The following is a 20,618-nucleotide window of genomic DNA, read 5'->3' on the forward strand; positions in this document are numbered from 1 at the left end:
CCAGCTAACATGAACACAAGTTTAAAGATAAAAACCATTATAGGTGAATGTTTTTGAAAGCTCATGCCTTCAGGCCACTGTTTAAACACGAGTGAAAACGCAGCTGATGGCAATGACATTCCTCCTCCATCAGAATGCTAAAGGAATGCGGCTCAGTTCAGTCATCTCATCTATGTTTTCTTTCAGATTACCTGCTTTACGTGTCTTATTATGTTTCCTGATCACCTTTCACCCAGACAGACTGTCAGATTATTAACAACTATGACCAACTATGAAGGGAAAGTGAGAGAGTTATTTCATCACTATGGAACTCAACCACATTTTTGCAAGAAATCATTCCTGTATTTCTGGATGCCGTTTTATTTGTATCAGATCAAACTCTTCCTTTCTAAACTTTATTTATTATAAACAAATTACAAACATTACTGTAAATATTAAACATGTTACAAATGTGTTTTGAACTGCTACAAATGCAGAAGACATATGTATATACACAATGAGGCAAATGACAGGATGCACTTCCTGCTACAGCTTTCTTTCCACACCTGTTTACTTGATCTATCCATAAATAACCATTTCCAGGGGTCATATCATGCAGAAAATGCTGTCCATAAAAATGCATTTGTTTTTAAAACACAGACAGAAGTCTATCAAAGGACCACACTGATTCAAATCTGTCTTGATTTAAAGTTTCTGTTCATCATGACCTGGTAGAAGAAATATTACATCGCAACAGGTTAAATAAATAAATATTGAAAACATTTAGATCAGTCTGCTAGGTTAGGGTGGATGTTTATGATGTTCTGTTAAAGTTTTGTGGTCTAGCTAATATGTCTTCTCCTGGTGCAATAAGCTTTATCACAGGTTCAGATCAGTGCTGGAGACATGCCCAACGATTGTGTGCTTTTCCTTCACAGACAGCAAAGGAATTTTTCTTTTAGCACGTGCAAGATGTTGTCGGTTCATTTGTTGACGCGAGGCAAATCCAAAGTAGATGGTATCTCACCATGAGACCCTGTTCTGTACCTTAACCTGTGATGTCTAAACCCATATTAAAGGGCTAGTTCACTCAAAAATTAGAATTCTATCATCATTTACACATTTTCATGTTGTTACAAACCTGTATAAATTTCTTTGATGAGATGAACACGAAGGTAGATATTTTTAAGAATGTTCGTGACCAAAAATGTTCGTAAAGCCCCATTCACTTTCATAGTAGAAAAAAACTATGGAAGTAAATGGGGCTCATGAATACAAATATTCCTCAAAATATCTTAATTTGTGTTCATTAGAATAAAGAAATTTTTACAGGTTTGTAACAACATGAGAGTGACTAAATGATGACAGAATTTTCATTTTTGAGTGATTTATCCTTTTAACCTGTTCTGTGACCTTACTGTACATTAAATACTGTTCTTTCTTGGTTCTTAAACTGCCTACATGTAGACTATGTTCTTAGCAGATGCAGTTGTTATGAGTAATGTTTTGTTTCTCCCATAGGACAGGAGAAAGAAGGCACGTAGCCAGCTACAGCGATGTTCCTCCTCCAAGCGTGGGAATGTCATGTGGTTCCTCCTCAACTTCAAGCAGGAATGTTCACGAGATTTTTTTATTACTACATAATTTAAAAGCAAAACTCATTTTAAACGCTAAATAAAGTGAAGGGAATTTACACCAATATTAAATATTGTATGTAGCCTATATCCCATAAAATTGAGATGAATGCGACCTCTTGTGGAAAAATGTGAAAATTACACCTTTCATTATGGGTATTCAACACTTTTGATTATTTGTAGTCATTGTGTGTTTCTGCTAAAGAGCATATGTGTATACATGATGGTAGTAATGGACGATGTGGTCGAAGCACTGCTTAAAGAAGCTTCTTAATATTTACGAATCTTTTGTTTCGAATCAGTGATTCAGAGTGTGATTTAAACCATAGATATGTATATAAAGGCTTTATATACATATCTATGATTTAAACGGTTATGGCTAGAGAGGATACAGCTACGCCCAAATCTCGCATGATGTTGGTAGGATAGGGCTCATCCCGCGAGGTATCACGAGATTTTGGCCGTAACTGTATCCCTTCTAGCCACAACCGTTTCAAACTGGCCGTTTCTCAATCCTCCGGAGGTCGCATATGCAGGCTGCATACTTCATCAAGCCTGGTTTATTTTAGTAAACTGAGCACATTCGCAAGTCATAAGCTTATCACAACAATATATGGTTAACTAAGAATAAAAGTCAGCTTTATAATTGTTAATATTCTGAAGTAAGACACTCATGACACTGATGACGTATGCAGTCTACAAATGCGACCTTGCAGCCTTCGGATTGAGAAACGGCCCGTGTCCGTTTCGAAAATCCGATGGTTGACCACTAGGGGGGAGTTAATCACAAAGTGAACCCGTTGACCAGTGTGAACTCGAATCAGACCATTTTGCCTACTTGTTTGCCCTGCCTAAATAAAACTAAAAACACAGAATAGCCTACACTTTTACTTAATGGCTTAATTAAAAACGTATTTTTAGAAAACCCTTTGCAGTTGTTTTGTAGAGTGTCAAATGGTTAGACTGCGATCTTGTTGCTTTACAATGTTTTCACCAGCATGTGGCGCCATATTTACGTGTTTCGAGCGCTTGGTTTAATAGATTTAAAGCTTCGAAAAGCTTCGTTTCTCCCATCACTACGGGATGGTACTACAACTTTCTGGTTATGTGTCAGAGTTAAGGCTCATTCATAAAACTAAGAGAAATCAGTAGAAAACATCTGCCAGCACCATAGCATTTATATCACCATAAAAACAGCAGTTTGACTTTTGCTGTTTCATCTTTGGCCACAAGGTGCCGCTAGTTTCACATGTAAAACTAAAAAACTGCTTCGGCTGTTCTGGAAAAGTTTGTTTTTATGGTGAAAATCACATTACAACTTCCCTCCACTGGTAGGTTGAAAAGATTAGAAGGATGTGATGCAAGTTTGGCCCAGGACATGGGCTAATCTCACACTATCATCCGGGAATAGAAGCCGTGTGTGGTTTTGGCCCTCTGCCTGTAGTCTGGATAAGCAGCCACTGACAGGGGTGTCCATCATAAAACCTTCCATCAGCCCAGGTACTTGAGCTGGGGAAAAGTGGGAAATTTTTACGGTTGCCTTATTGTCAATGTTTAACAAACTTAAGCAGTAAAAAGTAATCTGATCACTATAAAAATAAAAACAAAAATATTTCTGGATTATCATGCCCAACCACGTGCTTTATTGTTAAGGTATGTGTATTTACTTTTTAAAGTTTCAAGAGATAATTTGTTTTTCGTTAACGACTGCTGTATCTAAAGTAAAGCAGGGTTAGACACTTTTCCATTAATTTCATTTACAAGAAGTGTACCACTTTACCTGAAATTACTCTTTCATGAATTAGAATTTTTGTCCATGAATTTGATAAACACGCTTTTCGTGTATTGAGATCGTATTAATTAACAAGTATTTACCGTATAACTACCGTATCAAACTTATAAGTTCAACGTAAATATACAGGTAAACCGTACACATGCATTGGAATGGTTTATCATGAAGAGGAGAAGATGCGTGTTCAACTTCACGCGGCTCTGCGCTGTCCGACATCAAAGTACCGCGAGAGCGTTTCGAAAGCTGTACTCCCACTCGCTCTCGCGTTACCTTGAAGTCATATACTGATCAGACTGCGCCGCGTCAAGTCGAACACACGGGACGCGTGGCTCCTCCCACGGGAGATCGGATGGATTTACTTGTCCGCCTCCGATCTGTGCTGAATGTCCTCGTTGGAACTTGGATCTCAGACATGCAAACACACAGCGTTCAGACATCGTATCAATTTATTTAAATCCTTTCGCCAGAGATCATGCCCGATTTTAAAGCGAGTTTAAGACAGAATTCGTGAGCGCTTTACACTTACGGTGACTTTCAATAAGCTTAGGTTTAACGTTATTTATTTTCACTAATATGGCACCACTTTATTTTATTGAGTGCTGAGTTCGGGTGAGTTTGTTAATGTGCTTCGAATAAAAGTTGCGAGATAGAAGTAGCCTACACAGACACGCGCAACAAGGAGGAATAAAGACGGAGTTACCTGCGCTGTTCACCTTGCCAGAGAGAAGGTGAGTGTGGATAAGTTTACTATCACACTATATGTAGTACATTCATTCGCAGGATTTGCATATTATGTCATATATATTATATCACATATATAAGTAAGTGTGTACAAGTTGATTTTATTTGATGTTTATCTCGTACAACAATGACACAGTGAGGTCATGATCAGATGGTAATACTACGGTATATTGACGAATCACACAATACTGAATGTACAGTCTTATTTCAAATATACCTCATAAAATAACATTGCACTACTAAATTAATTGGTTAAGGTTAGATGCATGTGTGACATGCTTGTGTGCTGGTATTTTTTGCCCCTTCTCCTATGAAAATTAACCATGGTTTTATTATAGTAAAAGTGTGGTAACGTTGCTTTTGGTGGATTGATTGCCATTAGTTTGCTATTCCATTTACTACAGTTGTCATGGTTAAACTATGGTTGCTTGCTGTAGCAAGACCATGGTTAATGCCAAAACCTAATGCTTTTTGTAAAAACATTAATAACCCTCTCAGGTTCCTCCTTATTTAAATGACCAGCTTGTTGTTGTGATGCAATGTTGTTGTTATACTGTTTGTTTGAATAATGTTTAAGTCAAGTACGTGTGTGTGTTTGTTTGTTTTGACATTTTATTAATCTTTATTAATAATGAAAAGTGCTGCAAACACACAAAAAGTGTTTTATATATATAGGTCTAGTTTTGTGTAGTTGTGGCTGTTTTGCACATTATTTCTACGTTTTCTGGGTTGCCGTTCTAGTGAAAGATTTTTGTTTTCAAGTGTTAGTAGTACTAAAGTCTTGTTTATCCACTGGCATACAAAACTGACACATTTTTGTTATGAGTTTACAGGGCGAAGACAAATTTTATGAAAACAGTATTTTTTACGTTTCAAAAGAAGTTCTGTCGTCCTCTCTCCTTAGTAAACGTCCAAACAGAAAACACAAACAGCAGGCGAAATGAAAGTGCTGTGCACTATGAACAACACTGACTGTTGATGTCATTCACTTTTAACTGTGAACTCGATCCATAGCAAAGCATTTCTGAGTCTGAACTCGCCTTTATTTTGCTGTCAGCAGTAATTCTGAGACATAAATATGGTGTTGTGTTTTGTTTGGGTTGCCAAAATATCACATTTCATTTGTGCTATGACAGCTACGTCAGATACTGTCATTATGGGCTTTCCACAACAATCCTCTATGTTTAAAATCCAACTAGGAGAGTTGTTTATCCGAGCAGGTGGATTTGCCCAGGAAGGTGTCTTTTGAAAAGAGAAAGTGAAGAGATAAATGAAGGTCAGATTATCTGGAAAGATCCACAGAGGGCCCACCAATGAAGATTCATTACAAAGGACTTGTTCTGTTCCTGGGAAACTAAATCCTTTTGTCTGTGATGGTTCTGTCAAACCTGTTGGATGATTTCCCATAGAAACTTCTCAAAGTCTGAATCATTGATCTTCTTCTCTGTCTGATCATAAGATGTACAATAATGAACTTTCTCTGTATTTTAAGACTTTTAAATCATGCATGAGTCCGTGAATAGAAATCATTTCATGTCTGCTAAAAGTAATGAGAGCTTTGTCTCGCTCTCACTTTCTGGACTTGATCAAAAATGAAGATCATTGAATCGCATACGTTTGTGAATGGAATGAGTTTAGTTTATTGGCAATTTTTTTTTTTTTTTAAGGCCCCTGTGGTGAAAATCAAGTTTTTATTGTTCTTTATATATGTCTATGTGGTGATTTTGACATGTTTTCCAAAAACTGGAACGATATTGTTGGGATCTCTTTGATCAATAAACCATTGCCAACCAATCAAATCTATTCGAATTTAAAGCGCTTGTGTATTTGAAATGACAGATGACTGTAGTGAAGCTTTGAGGTCCATAACATAAAATTATGTGAGGTATCCAGCGCTTTTGCAGTAAAATTTACTAAGTAATGTTTTACTCTACTACATTGGCTACACCAATAGAAAAATAGGATAGATTGCAAAACGATTAATTGCGACTAATCGTTTGCAGAATAAAGGTTTTTGTTTACATCATATATCTGTGTGTACTGTGTATAATAATTATGTTTATATAAATACACACAGATGCAAGTATATTGTAAGAAATATTCACATGTGTATAAAAATTGTATATTTAAATATTATTTATATTATATATAATTATTAATACTTAATATATAAATAGATTTATTTCTTTAAATTATTATTATTATTTTTAATATTATGTTTATTGTTGTATTTTCAAATTTACAGACAGATAAACAGTACAATCACATGACAGAAACAAATACATACGCAAAATCACACATACACAAAAAATAAAATAAAAAAATAAAATAAAATAAAAAATAATATAAAAAAACTAGATTCATGTTTGCAGTTGACGATAAAACCAAAACACAAGTAAGGAAAGTCAAAAAAAAATTCAGTCAGATTGAAAATAGAGGTCAACAAAAATGACAATAAAATAACAGTGAAAAAACTTTTAAGTCATTGCATCATTAGTTTTTGACAGGTGATTGAGAAGAGGCCTCCAGGAAGCTTCAAATTTATCAATGTTACCAGAGATACTATATCTGAGTCTTTCTACATGCATATGATGTAAACAAAAACTTTTTTCTGCAAACGATTAGTAACGATTAATCGTTTTTGCAGCCCTAATTTAGATACGCAAAACACAGCGTGCTGAGAACATATGCTAGTTAAAGCCTATTTAGGTAACAGCATATTTAAACATGTAAACAATAGGAATGCACCGAATATTCGGACACCGAAAATTTTCGGCCGAAAATGGCCCAAAAGAGCATTTTCGGTTTTCGGCCGAAAGACTTTTATCACCGAAACAATACGGCCGAAATGTTGTGATGACGCAGACAGAAACCGCGACCTGCACGTGCTTGACTGAATCAACAGGTCTGCGGTGTGAATGTATTTAACCCCAAAAAGGCGCTAAAGTGAGCAGCTTTCTGTACGCACAGAGGCACATGCGGTTGAATGTGTCCGGTCCAGATGTGATCATCACAGTATGCCCTTCAAAGATCAAAACTCTTGATGTGTAAACTTTAGAGAGAATCGCGCTAATGTTGCTCATACTGTAGTCCATTAACATATATTTTGCGAATAAAGCAATGTAAAAAACGTAACGTTTTTATGTGGAGCGCTGTTTGGGATTCACACTGTTTTTCGGTTTCGGACAAAAATTTTCATTTCGGTGCATCCCTAGTAAACAATAGCATAGTTTTTAATCAGTGGATATCTATAATATTAGTTAATGCCATTAAAGGTACTGCGGCACACAAGCGAATGAACATGAATATAAAGTAATCGTTATTGTCTTGTGGTGTGGATGTTAATATATTTAATGTTATGGTTTCGTCAAAATGTGAACAACTCTTTAGCAGCTGTGTCTGAAACTGACGAATGTAGCAACTATGTACGTATATATCTATGGTCCAAACTGGTGTGAATTAGTGGAGGCGGGGACAAATTTGCATATATTTATATCTATGATTCAAGCTAGTGCGAATGAGTAGAGGCGGTACTAATTCCCAGATTTATTGCTTCGTTTATACCAAATAAGCAAAGGGTGTACAGTTACATTCAAGCTATTTTAAAGCATGAAGAAATCATTAACAGGGGGAATTTTTCACCCCATAATGATACATTATTCGTCATTTGAAAAATATTATGACATTTTTCTAGCCTGGTAGACCTTAACATCTCATTCCACTTCTGTCAGCAGGACTTCTGACCCAAATAGCTGACATCAGGTACATTTTGTACATCCCGATCAGGATCAAACAATGAGTATGTTTGGGCGCATGTTGCTTTGAAATACCTAAAAGAAGTGGGGAGCTTTGAAGCTTGGCCGTCTCAGCTTGCTGTCAGATGTAGACATGTTTGTGCTTTTGGCTGATTCAAAAATAACATTACAGGAAATACAAATAGGCGTTCTAGGTGTTCTAAACCTTGCAAGGATCCAAACCCATGCAATCCACAGCCCACACAAATCTCCCGCTAACCCAGCTGCTTCTCTTGGTTCCACATCCTTAACTTGGAGAACATCGGTCTGTCCTAGTAAGCAGCGTATATAATAGTTAAACAAATGATGTGGTCAGAGCACAATAAATCATTTTGTTTATCGGAAGCTGTTTTATTGGTCAAAATCATTCACGTTTTTTTAAAGTAGTTCTGTGGTGACATTTGAAACATGTGGGGCTCTATTCATTTGAGGAGGGGGTCTGAACCGTTACAGGAAATTAAGCAGACAAAAGAAGCTTCCTGTCGCTGGCATTCGTACCTGTCGGGAAAGTCCGGTGGCTGTTGAAGGGGAAGAAAGTCTGAAATCAGACCCGGAATGAGACTCAGACCAGTGAACTTATTTTACCCTATGATGAAGAATTCAGGCTTTTGTACATCTGAAAAGCTTCTGGAAGGCTCAGTGTCATGGAAACCGACTGAAGCCAGAAGCCCTCATACCAGCACAGCTGACAAAAACACACACAGTTGCTGGATACACACATATACACTAACTCAAGACAAACTGTGTGTTTGCTCTTAATGCATTTGCGAAGAATGTGTTAATATGACGGTAGAAGTATGTTCAGATTTTCTGAAAAATCTGGCAATTTTAGTGAATCATTAGATTGTTTATGATCAAAACCAGCAAGCAATATACCATCATTTCACCGTCTAGGTTAACTATAGACCCAAAATAATCCAGATATGAGTAACTCACTTCTAGCCAAAATAAACTTGAATTGGGATACATGTTGTTTTTGCCAAAATAACTTGCGAGATGGTGTAAGCAAAGTCAAGAGTTATTACAAGGTGTTGGTATCATCTATTTATTTATTTTTGGGCTATGGTTAGACCGATGTTTATAAAATCTTGTTTTAGCCTAGACATCTTCACTATGTTTGAAAGGCTGTTTGTTTTCTTTTTAAGTGCAAAATTGCTTGCTGAGAAGTGTATTATTATACAGATGCTATAAAAGAACCATTATTGGTTCCCCAATGTACCTTTTAGTCAAAGGTTCTTAAAAGAACCATTTCTTTCTTACCTTTTTAAAGCCTGAGTACTTTTTCCACTTCTTTGTGGAACCAAACAACCAAAAATTGTTCTTGTATGGCATCATGTAGCACCTTTATTTGACTGTTTCAACACAGTATACCATCATAAGTATATATTTCCTCATATACAGTAAAGAGTAAGTAAATATTCTGGTTTCTTAACCAACCGAAAGCTAATTGTCTTTTAGCCAAGTTACGGTCCTGCTGCAAAATACACTACAGATCATTTGAATTTAGCAAAAGTTTTCAGTTTATGCAAATAGAGTTTTCTAACAAACTAGGGCATTAGTATGAACATCAGCCCCTAGCTTATGTTGCATGCACTTTTAAAAATAAAGGTTCTTTGTTGGGCTGTATGGTTCCATACACGCCAGGAATTGGCAGGGGGATTCTAGTTTGACTTCTTAGATATGTTTAAAATAACATAACATTACAATTTTTTATGTTTCCTCCTAAGTGTTTTCTTAGTTTTTAAAGGTGTAATGTGTTTTTAGCGGCATCTATTGGTAAGATTGTGAATTACAACCAACCTCAATTTCGAAATTCAATGAGAAGCTACGGTAGCTGCCACAGGACAAATATGTCATCGTCTAAAGCCTGATTTATAGTCGTGCAGAGTTTGGCGTAGGCTATCCGTAGCCTGTGCATAGCTCTGCGTAGCCTGACGCGCACCTCGCAAAAATTTTAACAGCGCTGTGATTGGTCCACCAGAACCCCTCCCGTCAGGTAAAAAAAACTGCGTCATAAGTATTTCCGTTTGTGACGGTGAAAACAAAGATGAGCCAAATTGAGGAGTGATTTAACTCAAACTGCATCAAAAGTCGCTGTTTATTTACTTCCATCATTGCTGGTCTTCTCAAATTATACACAACAAGTTGCAGTTTCTTCTTTGTTTGTGGGTTAACTTGCTAAGCTTCTTCTTCTTTGACGTTTGCGCTGCTACTGTGGTTACACGCGTGGTTACTGCCTACCAGCAGTCTGCGCGTGTGTTTGCACGTCGACGCGGACAACGATGCAAAACTATCAATGAAAACCGGCGCGGAACCACGCCGTCGGACGTACGCACAACTATAACGAGCCCTTAAGACAGCGTAGGGACGAAACACGCTCTGTTTGTCCATTTTGGGCTACTGTAGAAACATGTCGGCGACAGACCTGTGGTGTATGTGGATAAAACGCCTCATTCTAAGGTAATAAAAACAATACAGTCCGTTATGTAAGGTCTTTGTCACACAAACCTTTAACAACTAACAAAAAGTTTGAGGTTGAAGTCCATTCCCGCTCGAAATCCACTCTCCGGAGTCGGACTCCGTCCCCACGCATTTCCAGCCTTGGTTCCATAAGGGGGTGTGCACACGAAAGTTCTGAAACGCAGCTGAAAACGCCAGGCGGACGCCGACAGCCAGATTTATTTTCAGCCGACTGCCAGCTTTTTACAGCTGAGCGCTTTGATTGCTATGATACTTCTGCTTTGTTTATCAGTCGTTCAACGATGCACCGGTTGGTTGTTGTTGTGATGTTTATCCTGCCCCTCATACACTGTGATTGGGCGGTTGTGTGAGAACTGACATTGAGAACCGCCAGCTGCTGGCTGTTTGAAAAGCGGCATGCTTCCATTGGGAACAATTGAAAACATACGCCGGCCGCTGGCGTAAAAGCTTTGGTGTGCATGCTACCTTAAGAACCTTTAGCATCCACAAAATAGTTCTGTTGTTGTGGAAAAGGGTTATGTAGACCATGAAAAGGTAAGAAAGAGAAATCTTTTAAGAACCTTTGACCAAAAGGTTCTTTGGGGACCCCAGGGTAGTTCTTCTATAGACGGTCTCATCGGACGCACATGCGGTGACGCGATTATGCATCTGGGTGGAACTTTCGGTTTCTGTTTATTTAAAGGTCACGTTCTTTCTGATCCCATTTTTAAACCCTAGTAGTGTGTAATGTTCCTGTAATAGCATAAATAATACCTGTAAAATGATAAAGCTCAAAGTTCACTGCCAGGCAATATATTTTCTTTAACAGAATTCGCCTTTCAAAGCCTACAGCAAACGGCCGGTTTGGACTACAGCCCTCTACTTCCTACATTATTGACGTCACTAGAACAGTTTTTTGACTAAAGTCCGCCCACAGAGCTAACGGCAAGCTAAGCTGCTATCGAATCACAACACACTAAACAAGCTACACAGTCAAGGGGGTTGCACCCAGGACGCGCAGTGCCACGCTGTTCTAAAAAAATCAAACACATTGTTTTCTATGAGTATATGCACACCAGCGCCGACAGGAAGTTGCTCAAATCCCTGTCGCGCCACAGAGCGTCCAGTGTGTGACCCCCTTCAGAACACTGTTTTGAGGACAAGCGCTATACAGATAAGTAAATTATGTTTTTTTTACACATGAAACATGAACACATGTTATATTGCGCACTGTAAACACAATCAAAGCTTCAAAAACACAGAAAGAATGGAACCTTTAATGGTCTGACTACTCTTGAACAAATACCTCGTCGAAAATAACAAATGTTTTGGTTTCCTAGGTAATCTACGTGTTGTTTATTTTGCTTGTTATACAAATAAACTACTTTAAAAGGACTTCGTTGTTATTTATTCTAAGCAGAAGTTATCCGGCTTGTTTATGTTGTTACTGTTGAAACCGTCTATAGCATTGGTGTAAAGAAGTCTTTCTATAGTAGCACCTTTATGTTTTAATAGCGTGTGTGCGTGTGCATGTTCAAGCAACAAAGGTAGACAATCAGGCTGGCATGTTAATTCACAGAGACAAGGCCATTTTCAACAGGAAGCTGTGTTTGAAAAAGATAATGGCTTGAATCAGTATTGTCTTTTGTAGGCATACAGAGGATGCATGTGATCTTAAAAATCTGACCTGTTGGAGATTATAGACAGCGCTGTATAGAGAACCTCTGATGACCCCTTGTCGCGCTTAACAGCTACTTATGTCAAGGGGATGAAAGAAAGTGCAGTAAATCAGATATAAGGACCCTTCGTGTTGACCACCATGGTCAAAAGGTTGTGTATTTGAACTGGTTGACAGTGACACCACAAGAAGAATGGAAGATTGACAGTATGTGTACTGTGAAGATTGTTACTGGGTAACATAGCTAAAACAAAACAAAATTTTCTGCATATATAAATATTTCTATATTTAATATATTGTCTAAGCAGCAGTTTAGAAACATAAAGGATGCATTCACACAGCATTTATATCCACAAAGCTCAGATGTGGATTAAAAAAGGAAACAAATAAAGAAGATTCTTGTAGCATATAATTTATGTGTGTTACTGTGGTTATCGGGATGCTAATGATATGCTAATGAGTGCCGGTTATGGTGGTCTGTCCATCTGAGCTGGAACAAAGATCAGACCAGCGCTGGTTGTCTCCTGATATCCTGTTTTAATTACTGTCATTGAAATCTGTTGTTTTTTCTTTAGAGCATCTGTTGTGTTAATGCTGATTCTCATGGCTTCAGGAGAATTTAAGCATATTTATTGGTTATTTGCGAAATCTGAGAGCATGCATTTGAGAATTTGCATCCATTCATTTCTCCGTTTTGCTTGAAATATATTGGGGGCCTTATGAGTGTTGTAGTTTGGAATAATGCATTAGTCAGTGATCAGGGATGATAACCAAAAGTTCAACCACCGCCAAACGCATCCTCCAACCCATGTGACTGTTAAGGTTGTTTGTCCATTCCCCAAATACGACTCACAGATGCATTTAATAAATAAGCGCCTTCATCAGCAGCAGGTAAAACTTAATATGTTATAAAATTACATTCTGGGGTATGATTTTGCAATTATGACATTTGGGGTATGATTTTTTATTTAAACCTCCAGGATTAATTGTATTTATATTACACATTACACTGCATTGCAAGCAAATACAAATTAATATAAAGCAAAATTAATTTGTTTTAAAAAAGTACTCATATTTCATGTGTACAGAGGTCACACAATCAATTTATATGAGGAAAAGACACACAACAAGTGATCACTTTCTGTTGTAAATCTCAGATTCAGTGTGTAAACTCATTCAAAAACCAGAAGCAGCGATGATACGTCATCATTGCTTGTGAAATAGCATTGGCTGACGTGTCTCGTGACCGATTGCATCATTACGTCAGGTTGGAATGTGAAATGCGATTGGCTCTTGTGACCGATTGTGTTATGCTCTAATGTTCTGGTTTAAGTTTTGAATGAGACCTGACTGTGAGTTCTTCATATAAAGTAATATTTGGGTTCAGTTCGCAAGGTTTGCAACGCGAGTTACATATAATACTATTATATTGTTGTTTATTGGTCGATTTATGCAATAAATATCTGTGACTGTACTTGCATATTGTGTTTTATAGGGTTGAGAAGTGGTTGGGTTCAGGGTAGGGGTGGGGTTAGATGCTCCAAAATATCTTTAAAATCATAAATGTTTATGAAACCATTTCTAATTTTACAAATGCAGATAATTAAATGCGTGTAATCTGATGCACAATTGTACGCTCACACCGCCGCCGGCGAGAGCGTCAAAAACACGCTCTGACTGCCCTGCCAACGAAAAAGAGTAGCGGACGATCTTACGCTTGAATGCATTCTCTGGCAAGCAGAGGACTTCTATGGGTTATTAATTGGTTGCTGTCGAACGTTTACGCCTTCTGATTGGTTGCCGCCGAACCGCGTCATAGCTCATTACCTTAAAGTTGATCTGATTTCAACTCTCCTCTGCTCACGCCGCTGCTCGTCTCCGGCACTCAGTGAAAATAAATGTCTTCCGGCCACTTTGACGCTATCGCCAGTGGCGGTGTGAATGCACAGCAAATAAACTTGAACGGTAACCACAGATTGTAATAAGCGGCTGGCCACTAAAGGGCGCTTATCCCTGAAACGTTACTGTATGTTGTAATAAGATGCTTGCACAAATGAACTCTGTTTTCTGTAACAAGACATACAATTTAAGCATTTTCACTAAGTGAAGCAGGCATCCACTGTGACATCGCAAATGACGTGGTTTGCAAACACCACTTTTTTAATGACGTACGACACGTCTTGACCATAGACTGTAAAAAAAGATGGACGTAGTGTCCGTGACGTCACCCATAGGTTTCTGAAGATCGTTTTTGAAGCTTAAAGTAGACATTGCCTGCTGTCGCCATCTTAGCCACGCGTCTCCGCGCATCACTCGCGGATATCCGAAAATGGGTAAAGAGGCCTAGCTTGACTCTAGTGACAACATTGGCTGTTCAACCGTCACTCAAGTGGCCACGCCCTTAATAATGCAGAACTTCAAGGCTTAATATAATTTAAACGGATGAGTTACAAAAAAATTCACACCCCTCACAGTTGTCATGTAGGGCAAAATTAGCTATACAGACCAAAAACACTTTTTGTTCCAGGCTGTAAACATATTATTTTCTACTGTAAAGTTGGCCATTTTAACATGGGGGTCTATGGGAATTGACTCCCTTTTGGAGCCTGCCTCTAGCGGCCAGTCGATGAATTGCAGTTTAAATCACTTCCGTATTGACTTCATCAGAGAGATCGGAACGTTGCCCCTCGGTCTTGACACAGGAATATCTGATCTGTCCTCTTACATTGCAGATGCAAATGCACGTATCTGATTCAAATCTGATTTATTTCCACAAATGAATGAGGCCTGAAATCAATTTGAGAATATCAGAGATCACATGAAAGAAAAAATCGGAATTTTATTCACTTGAACCATGCAGTGTAAATGCAGCCATAATGGTACTGGTTCATGAAACAAGAACAAGTGTATTTTAAGTACGCTGTTTAGTGGCATTTTTGTAGTTAGTCCATCAGAAACCTCATAAACCTCAAACTAGTTTTCAAACTCCTTGGTCTCATAAAGTGCCAGATTATCTTTTCTAAACTGAACCTCAAAGACTTATCCATGTTTATTGTATCCTTTTGAAGTTTGTATCTTCAAGCCAGATGTTCTTCTTTGTCCGTCCTGCAGGTTTTTGGCGTGTTAGTGGGATGTCTGAAGATCAGCTGTGGCCTGACTATGGTGAAACACCAACCCTTGCAGGTCTATGAGAGACAGCTGTGTTTGTCCTGCCTGACCGGAATCTACGGCTGCCGTTGGAAACGTTACCAGCGCTCCCATGACGACAGCTCCAAGGTAACACCGGTGTCATCATTTGCACATCCATTGTGGAAGAAGCCATTGTATACTGAGCAGATAAGAACTTTTAGAAATGCACAAAGATGATTGAGGCAATAGAGGTCCGACATCACGTGACCCATTCTGTGTACGCCACCATACTGGCAGGCAAAGATAGCCGGGAGCAGATATAAAATGAATGGCGACAGCAGGAGTTTCATGGCAATGGCGTTCACTTTAATTCAAAGGATATAGATATATACACACAAAACCTAATAGATGAAACATAACAGATCCCTATAATGCCTTTTAACGTTTATCAACCCAGTTATTTTCCACATTTTACACTCTTTCATGTCATTTCGGGGTTACTATTAAATTTTAAACACTTATACAACGTGTTGAAATATTAAGATTTGAAGGGTATAAACAATAGTTATACAATAGTTTTTGCGACATTTTTAAAGTGTTGTTGAGTCATTATTTTTCACACCTGTCCATTATTGTGGTTTAGTCAGAGTGCGAAAACCTGAGGCGGAAAAGGGGCGGAGCTTAACGGACGGTTGTTATCTATGCCTGTCTGACACTTCTGGTGGCTCCATTTTGATAGTTCTGACATATTTCTTAGATCACATGACTATCTTTGGATGTCTGTAATGCGGAAGGCATGAGCGAAGGGGTGGCGTTTGTTCACCCATAATAAAGAAAATCCCTTTTCCAACTGCTGTCTCACCATCAGACAGAAAGAAACTCAAGCCAGGGTCTCAAATTCTCTGTAGGACGTGTTGTAGGTCAATTACAATTTGTATATAACACAGAGAAAGGCTTAGTCAGGTCTCTCATTCTCTCTCTTTGTCTCTCTCTCTCTCTGATTTGCCTATTCAGTGTGTGGTGACACCAGACTGATACTGATATTAACCAACATAGTTACTCAACCAGAAATGGTTGTTATTTTAAGCAAGCATCCATTACAGCAAAGCGATCAAGTGTTTGGACCTTGGCTGTAGCTAGACTAGAAATCAAGCCTTATCTCAGCTTTATCTAAAGCTCTCTAATATTGATGGATTATCAGACCTAAATAACAGCAGAGGTTTAATGCAAAACACTTAAATAAGTAAAGCAATCAGTATGTTTATATGCAATAGGCACACTCAAAAAAATGAACTTGGTTGGAGTCAGTTTTACTAAATAATTTCTTGTTCACTTTACTTAACAAATACAAGTAACGGCATATGATTAATTTAACTTAGTAATTTCAACAAAAGGCTGTGTCTTGTCAGCTTTACTCCAAAATTATTTGTTCAGCCAATATAACATTGTTGCGTAAAAGTAACAGATTAATAAAACCAATACAGACTTGCATCTCATTGGCTGATGATGCTGCAGTGTATTATGGGTAAATTGTTGTTCTGGCAGAATTGTTGTACCCTCTTGCAAAAGTGTAGCACGATTAGATAGGTACCTGAGTAATAAGTGGCCAAGTATTAGTTAATTAACTTGTTCTGATATATTTTAGAACAAAACAAACCAACAAATGGTTTGAAATGTTACATTGCATTTCAAATATGTTTGTGATATGTTTGATAAACTGCAATTAAATAAAGGTTGTATTGAGCAGCTGCACTCTGATTGATTGATTCGTTGTTATGGAGTTATTAAATCATTATTTTTTTCATCAATTAAATGTTTCATAATAGTGACTTTACTAGGATTTCTTTAGTCCATGTAACATTTAAATTGTCAATTTTACACAAACTTTTTTAGTAAATACAACTTAAATTTTATTTGTTGACATTACTTAACAAAGCTATGTGGAACCCATTTGACGAAGGTTTTTTAAGTAAATCCAACTTTTTATTTTTTTGAGTGCAGAATATCTGGCATAGGCAGAAATGCAATTGAAAGATTTTATGTCTGTTGTCCCACCAACTGTTAGATAAAAATTTAATCTGGTATGAACTACACATTAAAATGTGCGGTGTGCTAAAATTAGATAATATTAAAGGGGAAATATCACAAGACTTTTTTAAGATGTCAAATAAATCTTTGGTGTCCCTAGAGAACATATGTGAAGTTCTAGCTCAAAATACCATATAGATAATGTTTTATAACATGTTAAAATTGCAACTTTGTAAGTGTGGGAGGGCAGTATTATCCCCTTCTGACATCACAAGGGGAGCCAAATTTCAATGACCTATTTTTTCACATGCTTGCAGAGAATGGTTTCCCAAAACTAAGTTACTGGGTTGATCTGTTTCACATTTTCTAGGTTGATGCAAGCAAGATTTTCATGATAAGTCCCCTTTAAGATTTTTTTTACAGGTGAGGTCATTTGCAACGTCTAAATTAGCTTCCTTGTTCAGGAGTCGGCCATTTTAAGGGGTGTCTCAAATCGCAAAATCCTTCCAGTGCACTGGAACGTTTGTTCCCTAAAAATACCCACAATGCAATGCAAAAACCAGTGAGCATCGATTTTCCTTATGTTCCCTTACTGAAAATCACGTGACCTTTTCAGAAGCTCTCCAACCGAAATTGCGCTTGCCACCTCAATACATTTCATGAAATCCTAAGACGAAACAAATGAATTTTAATATTAACACACACATTGCTAGATGGGAAGGGACCAGTCTACTTAATATTTAAATGTTCCTCCAAAATTTATGCACAGATAAGCAGTGGCGGAACTAGAATTTTTTTAATGGGGTGGCCAGGGGGTGGCCAAAGCTACTTTAGGGGGTCCATAGTCCATAAAAGAAAATGACGTGTAACCATGTATCAAGAAAGCATAAATTAATCTTTTGATCGCATTAGATGTAAACATAATCAATCTAAATAAAATCTTTCTACTGTATTTCTTACATCTGATTTACTGTCTGTTAAAGGGATTCACACAAAAATGAAAATTCTGTCATCATTTACTCACCCTTATGTTGTTCTAAACCTGTATTTTATTTTAATAAATACAAAAGAATATATTTTGATAAATGATGGTAAGCACACAATTAATGGTATATCCATTGAATTCCATCATGTTGTTTTTATTCCTACTATGGAAGTCAATGGTTACAGCTGTGTGCATACCATCATTTATTAAAATATCTTCTTTTGTGTTCATCAGAAAAAAGAAATTCGTACAGGTTTAGAACAACATAAGGATGTAAAAATTATTTTCATTTTGTGAACTATCCCTTTAATGAAGCAAAAGATCAGGAAATCTAAACTACATGATAAACCTTAAACTTACTTCAAATAGCAGAGCTCTACACAAGGATGTTTATTTACGAAGATACAGAAGATGCAAAAGTTTTCTTTTTTCTTTTGATATTTAATTAACTTTAATGACAGAGAGACTTCAACAGGTTAGGCTAAGATCCGAATGCAATACAATGTTTATTCGTTTAAGACGTACAGTAACCAAATGTTTAGTATGAAAACCACCAAGACAGCTATTTTGACATATGAGCATTTGTCCGTTTAAACCAAAAAGACGCGAAGTTGCGAGCATGAAGGCGTAAGCTCTTGCTGTGCACGCGCTCTATCGGATATGCGCAACGCTCTTTCAAGTTCAATGTGGCAATCCAGTCGAATTAACAATCATACAGTAGCCTATAAATATCACATCAAGAATGAAAACATGGTGCTGGGTTTTGTTGTAAACAGAATTGGCAATCTTAGACTTTATTCAGTCCACAAGAAAATTACCACACTTCCAGCATACGGTGAAATCATGTAGTATAAGCAATGTACGACTTCACTTACATAATTTTAAAGAGATTCCAATTATGTAGACATGACATTTATCTTCTGATGGTATGAAAAGTATTCGTTAAGTTACAGTAATTTTTCTGACGTTTTTTTGAAAAGACATCACGATGGAGAGATAACAGAACGCGCAGTATGTATATTTTCTTAATTTCGTGAAAAGCACAACATTCAGCTTTTATAGACATACAAAAAATGACACCTTAACGTTTTAAATGATGTATAAATAATATCTATATGTCCAAAATCAGCAGAGTAATCCAAGTCTCTTTGCAGTGATTGAAAAATAAAGAGTTTGCGCCGCGACCGCAGGGAGGGTTAATATTCATAATGTTTTTAACAATGTGCTGCGCTGCCGCACGTCGAAAATAAACATAGGGATTAAGTGAAAGTAGCGCATTAAATTTAGGGTGGCACACGGGGTGGCCAGTGACCTGTCAAGGGTGTCCAGTGCCACCCTGGACACCCCTCTGGCTCCGCCACTGCAGATAAGTAAAAGAATTATGAAAGTGTTTTTTATAATATACTTTAACAAGTGTTTAAAAATTCCGTCGGTTTTGCCGGTTGATGATGAATAACAGTTGTGAATTATCACAACGTGCCCAATCGTTGGTTTAAAGAAGATGTATCATGAAAATCTGACTTTTTCATGGTTAAGTGCTATAATTTGGTGCCCACTGTTTCTATCAACCTAGAAATTGTGAAAAAGATCAACCCAGTAACTTAGTTTTGGTTAACCATGTCTGCAAGCATGTGAAAAAATAGTTCATTGAAATGTGGCTCCCCTTGTGATGTCAGAAGTGCCTCTTAATCTGCACTTTCCGACCACAGCACTGCCAATTAGTGCAGAGATCAGCTGATTTGCATTTTGAATGACACACCCAAAAACGGCACATTTTTGCTCACACCTACAAAGTGGCAATTTTAACATGTTAATAAATTATCTATATGATATTTTGAGCTAAAACTTTACATACATACTCTTGGGACACCAAAAATTTATTTGACATCTTTAAATAGTCGTCTTGTAAATGGTACCCTTTAATAAATTAAAAAAGTGTCCATATCCCACCCATCCCAAAAGATAAGCTTGTTTATATTTTACCCAATCATGGATTTAAAAAATCTAGCGCTTTTTAGAGTGCATGAATCTCGTATGCAAAATTTTGTTTTGGTTTTAATTTTTCAAATCTAAATACTTATTGTTTAAAGTAGTTCTAAAACGTAGTAAGTTAGTAATTCAATCCTATCATGTTCTGTCTAGACGGAAGCTTGTGACTGAGTTTGTGGAGTTTTATTTCACCACAAGTCATCAGTAATGTCCATTCAAGCATACACACACACACACACACACACACACACACACACACACATTCTGGTTTCCATGTTTTGTGGGGACATTCCATAGACGTAATGCATTTTATACCATACAAACTGTATATTCTATTCCCCTTACCTGCCCCATTCCCTAACCCCAACCATCACAAAAAACGTTCTTGTACCTTAGATTTTCAAGAAAC

The 20,618-nt window shown here is 37.3% G+C and overlaps 1 protein-coding gene across 2 annotated transcripts in view; it reads left to right on the forward strand.

The window, feature by feature from the left end:
- Window positions 1–3,766: 3,766 nt before the first annotated feature.
- Window positions 3,767–20,618, forward strand: part of gdpd5a (glycerophosphodiester phosphodiesterase domain containing 5a) — a 28,560-nt gene continuing 11,708 nt past the window's right edge. The window contains exons 1-2 of one of the 2 annotated variants that reach the window (XM_065260839.2): window positions 3,767–4,133; window positions 15,190–15,354. In XM_065260839.2, the coding sequence (XP_065116911.1) occupies window positions 15,238–15,354 (117 nt within the window). In that variant the 5' untranslated portion in view covers window positions 3,767–4,133; window positions 15,190–15,237. The remainder of the gene's footprint in view (window positions 4,134–15,189; window positions 15,355–20,618) is intronic. The other variant, XM_065260848.2, reaches the window with a different exon arrangement.

This window comes from Paramisgurnus dabryanus, chromosome 10 (genome assembly GCF_030506205.2).
Source record: "Paramisgurnus dabryanus chromosome 10, PD_genome_1.1, whole genome shotgun sequence".
In the NCBI taxonomy this organism is placed as follows: domain Eukaryota; kingdom Metazoa; phylum Chordata; class Actinopteri; order Cypriniformes; family Cobitidae; genus Paramisgurnus; species Paramisgurnus dabryanus.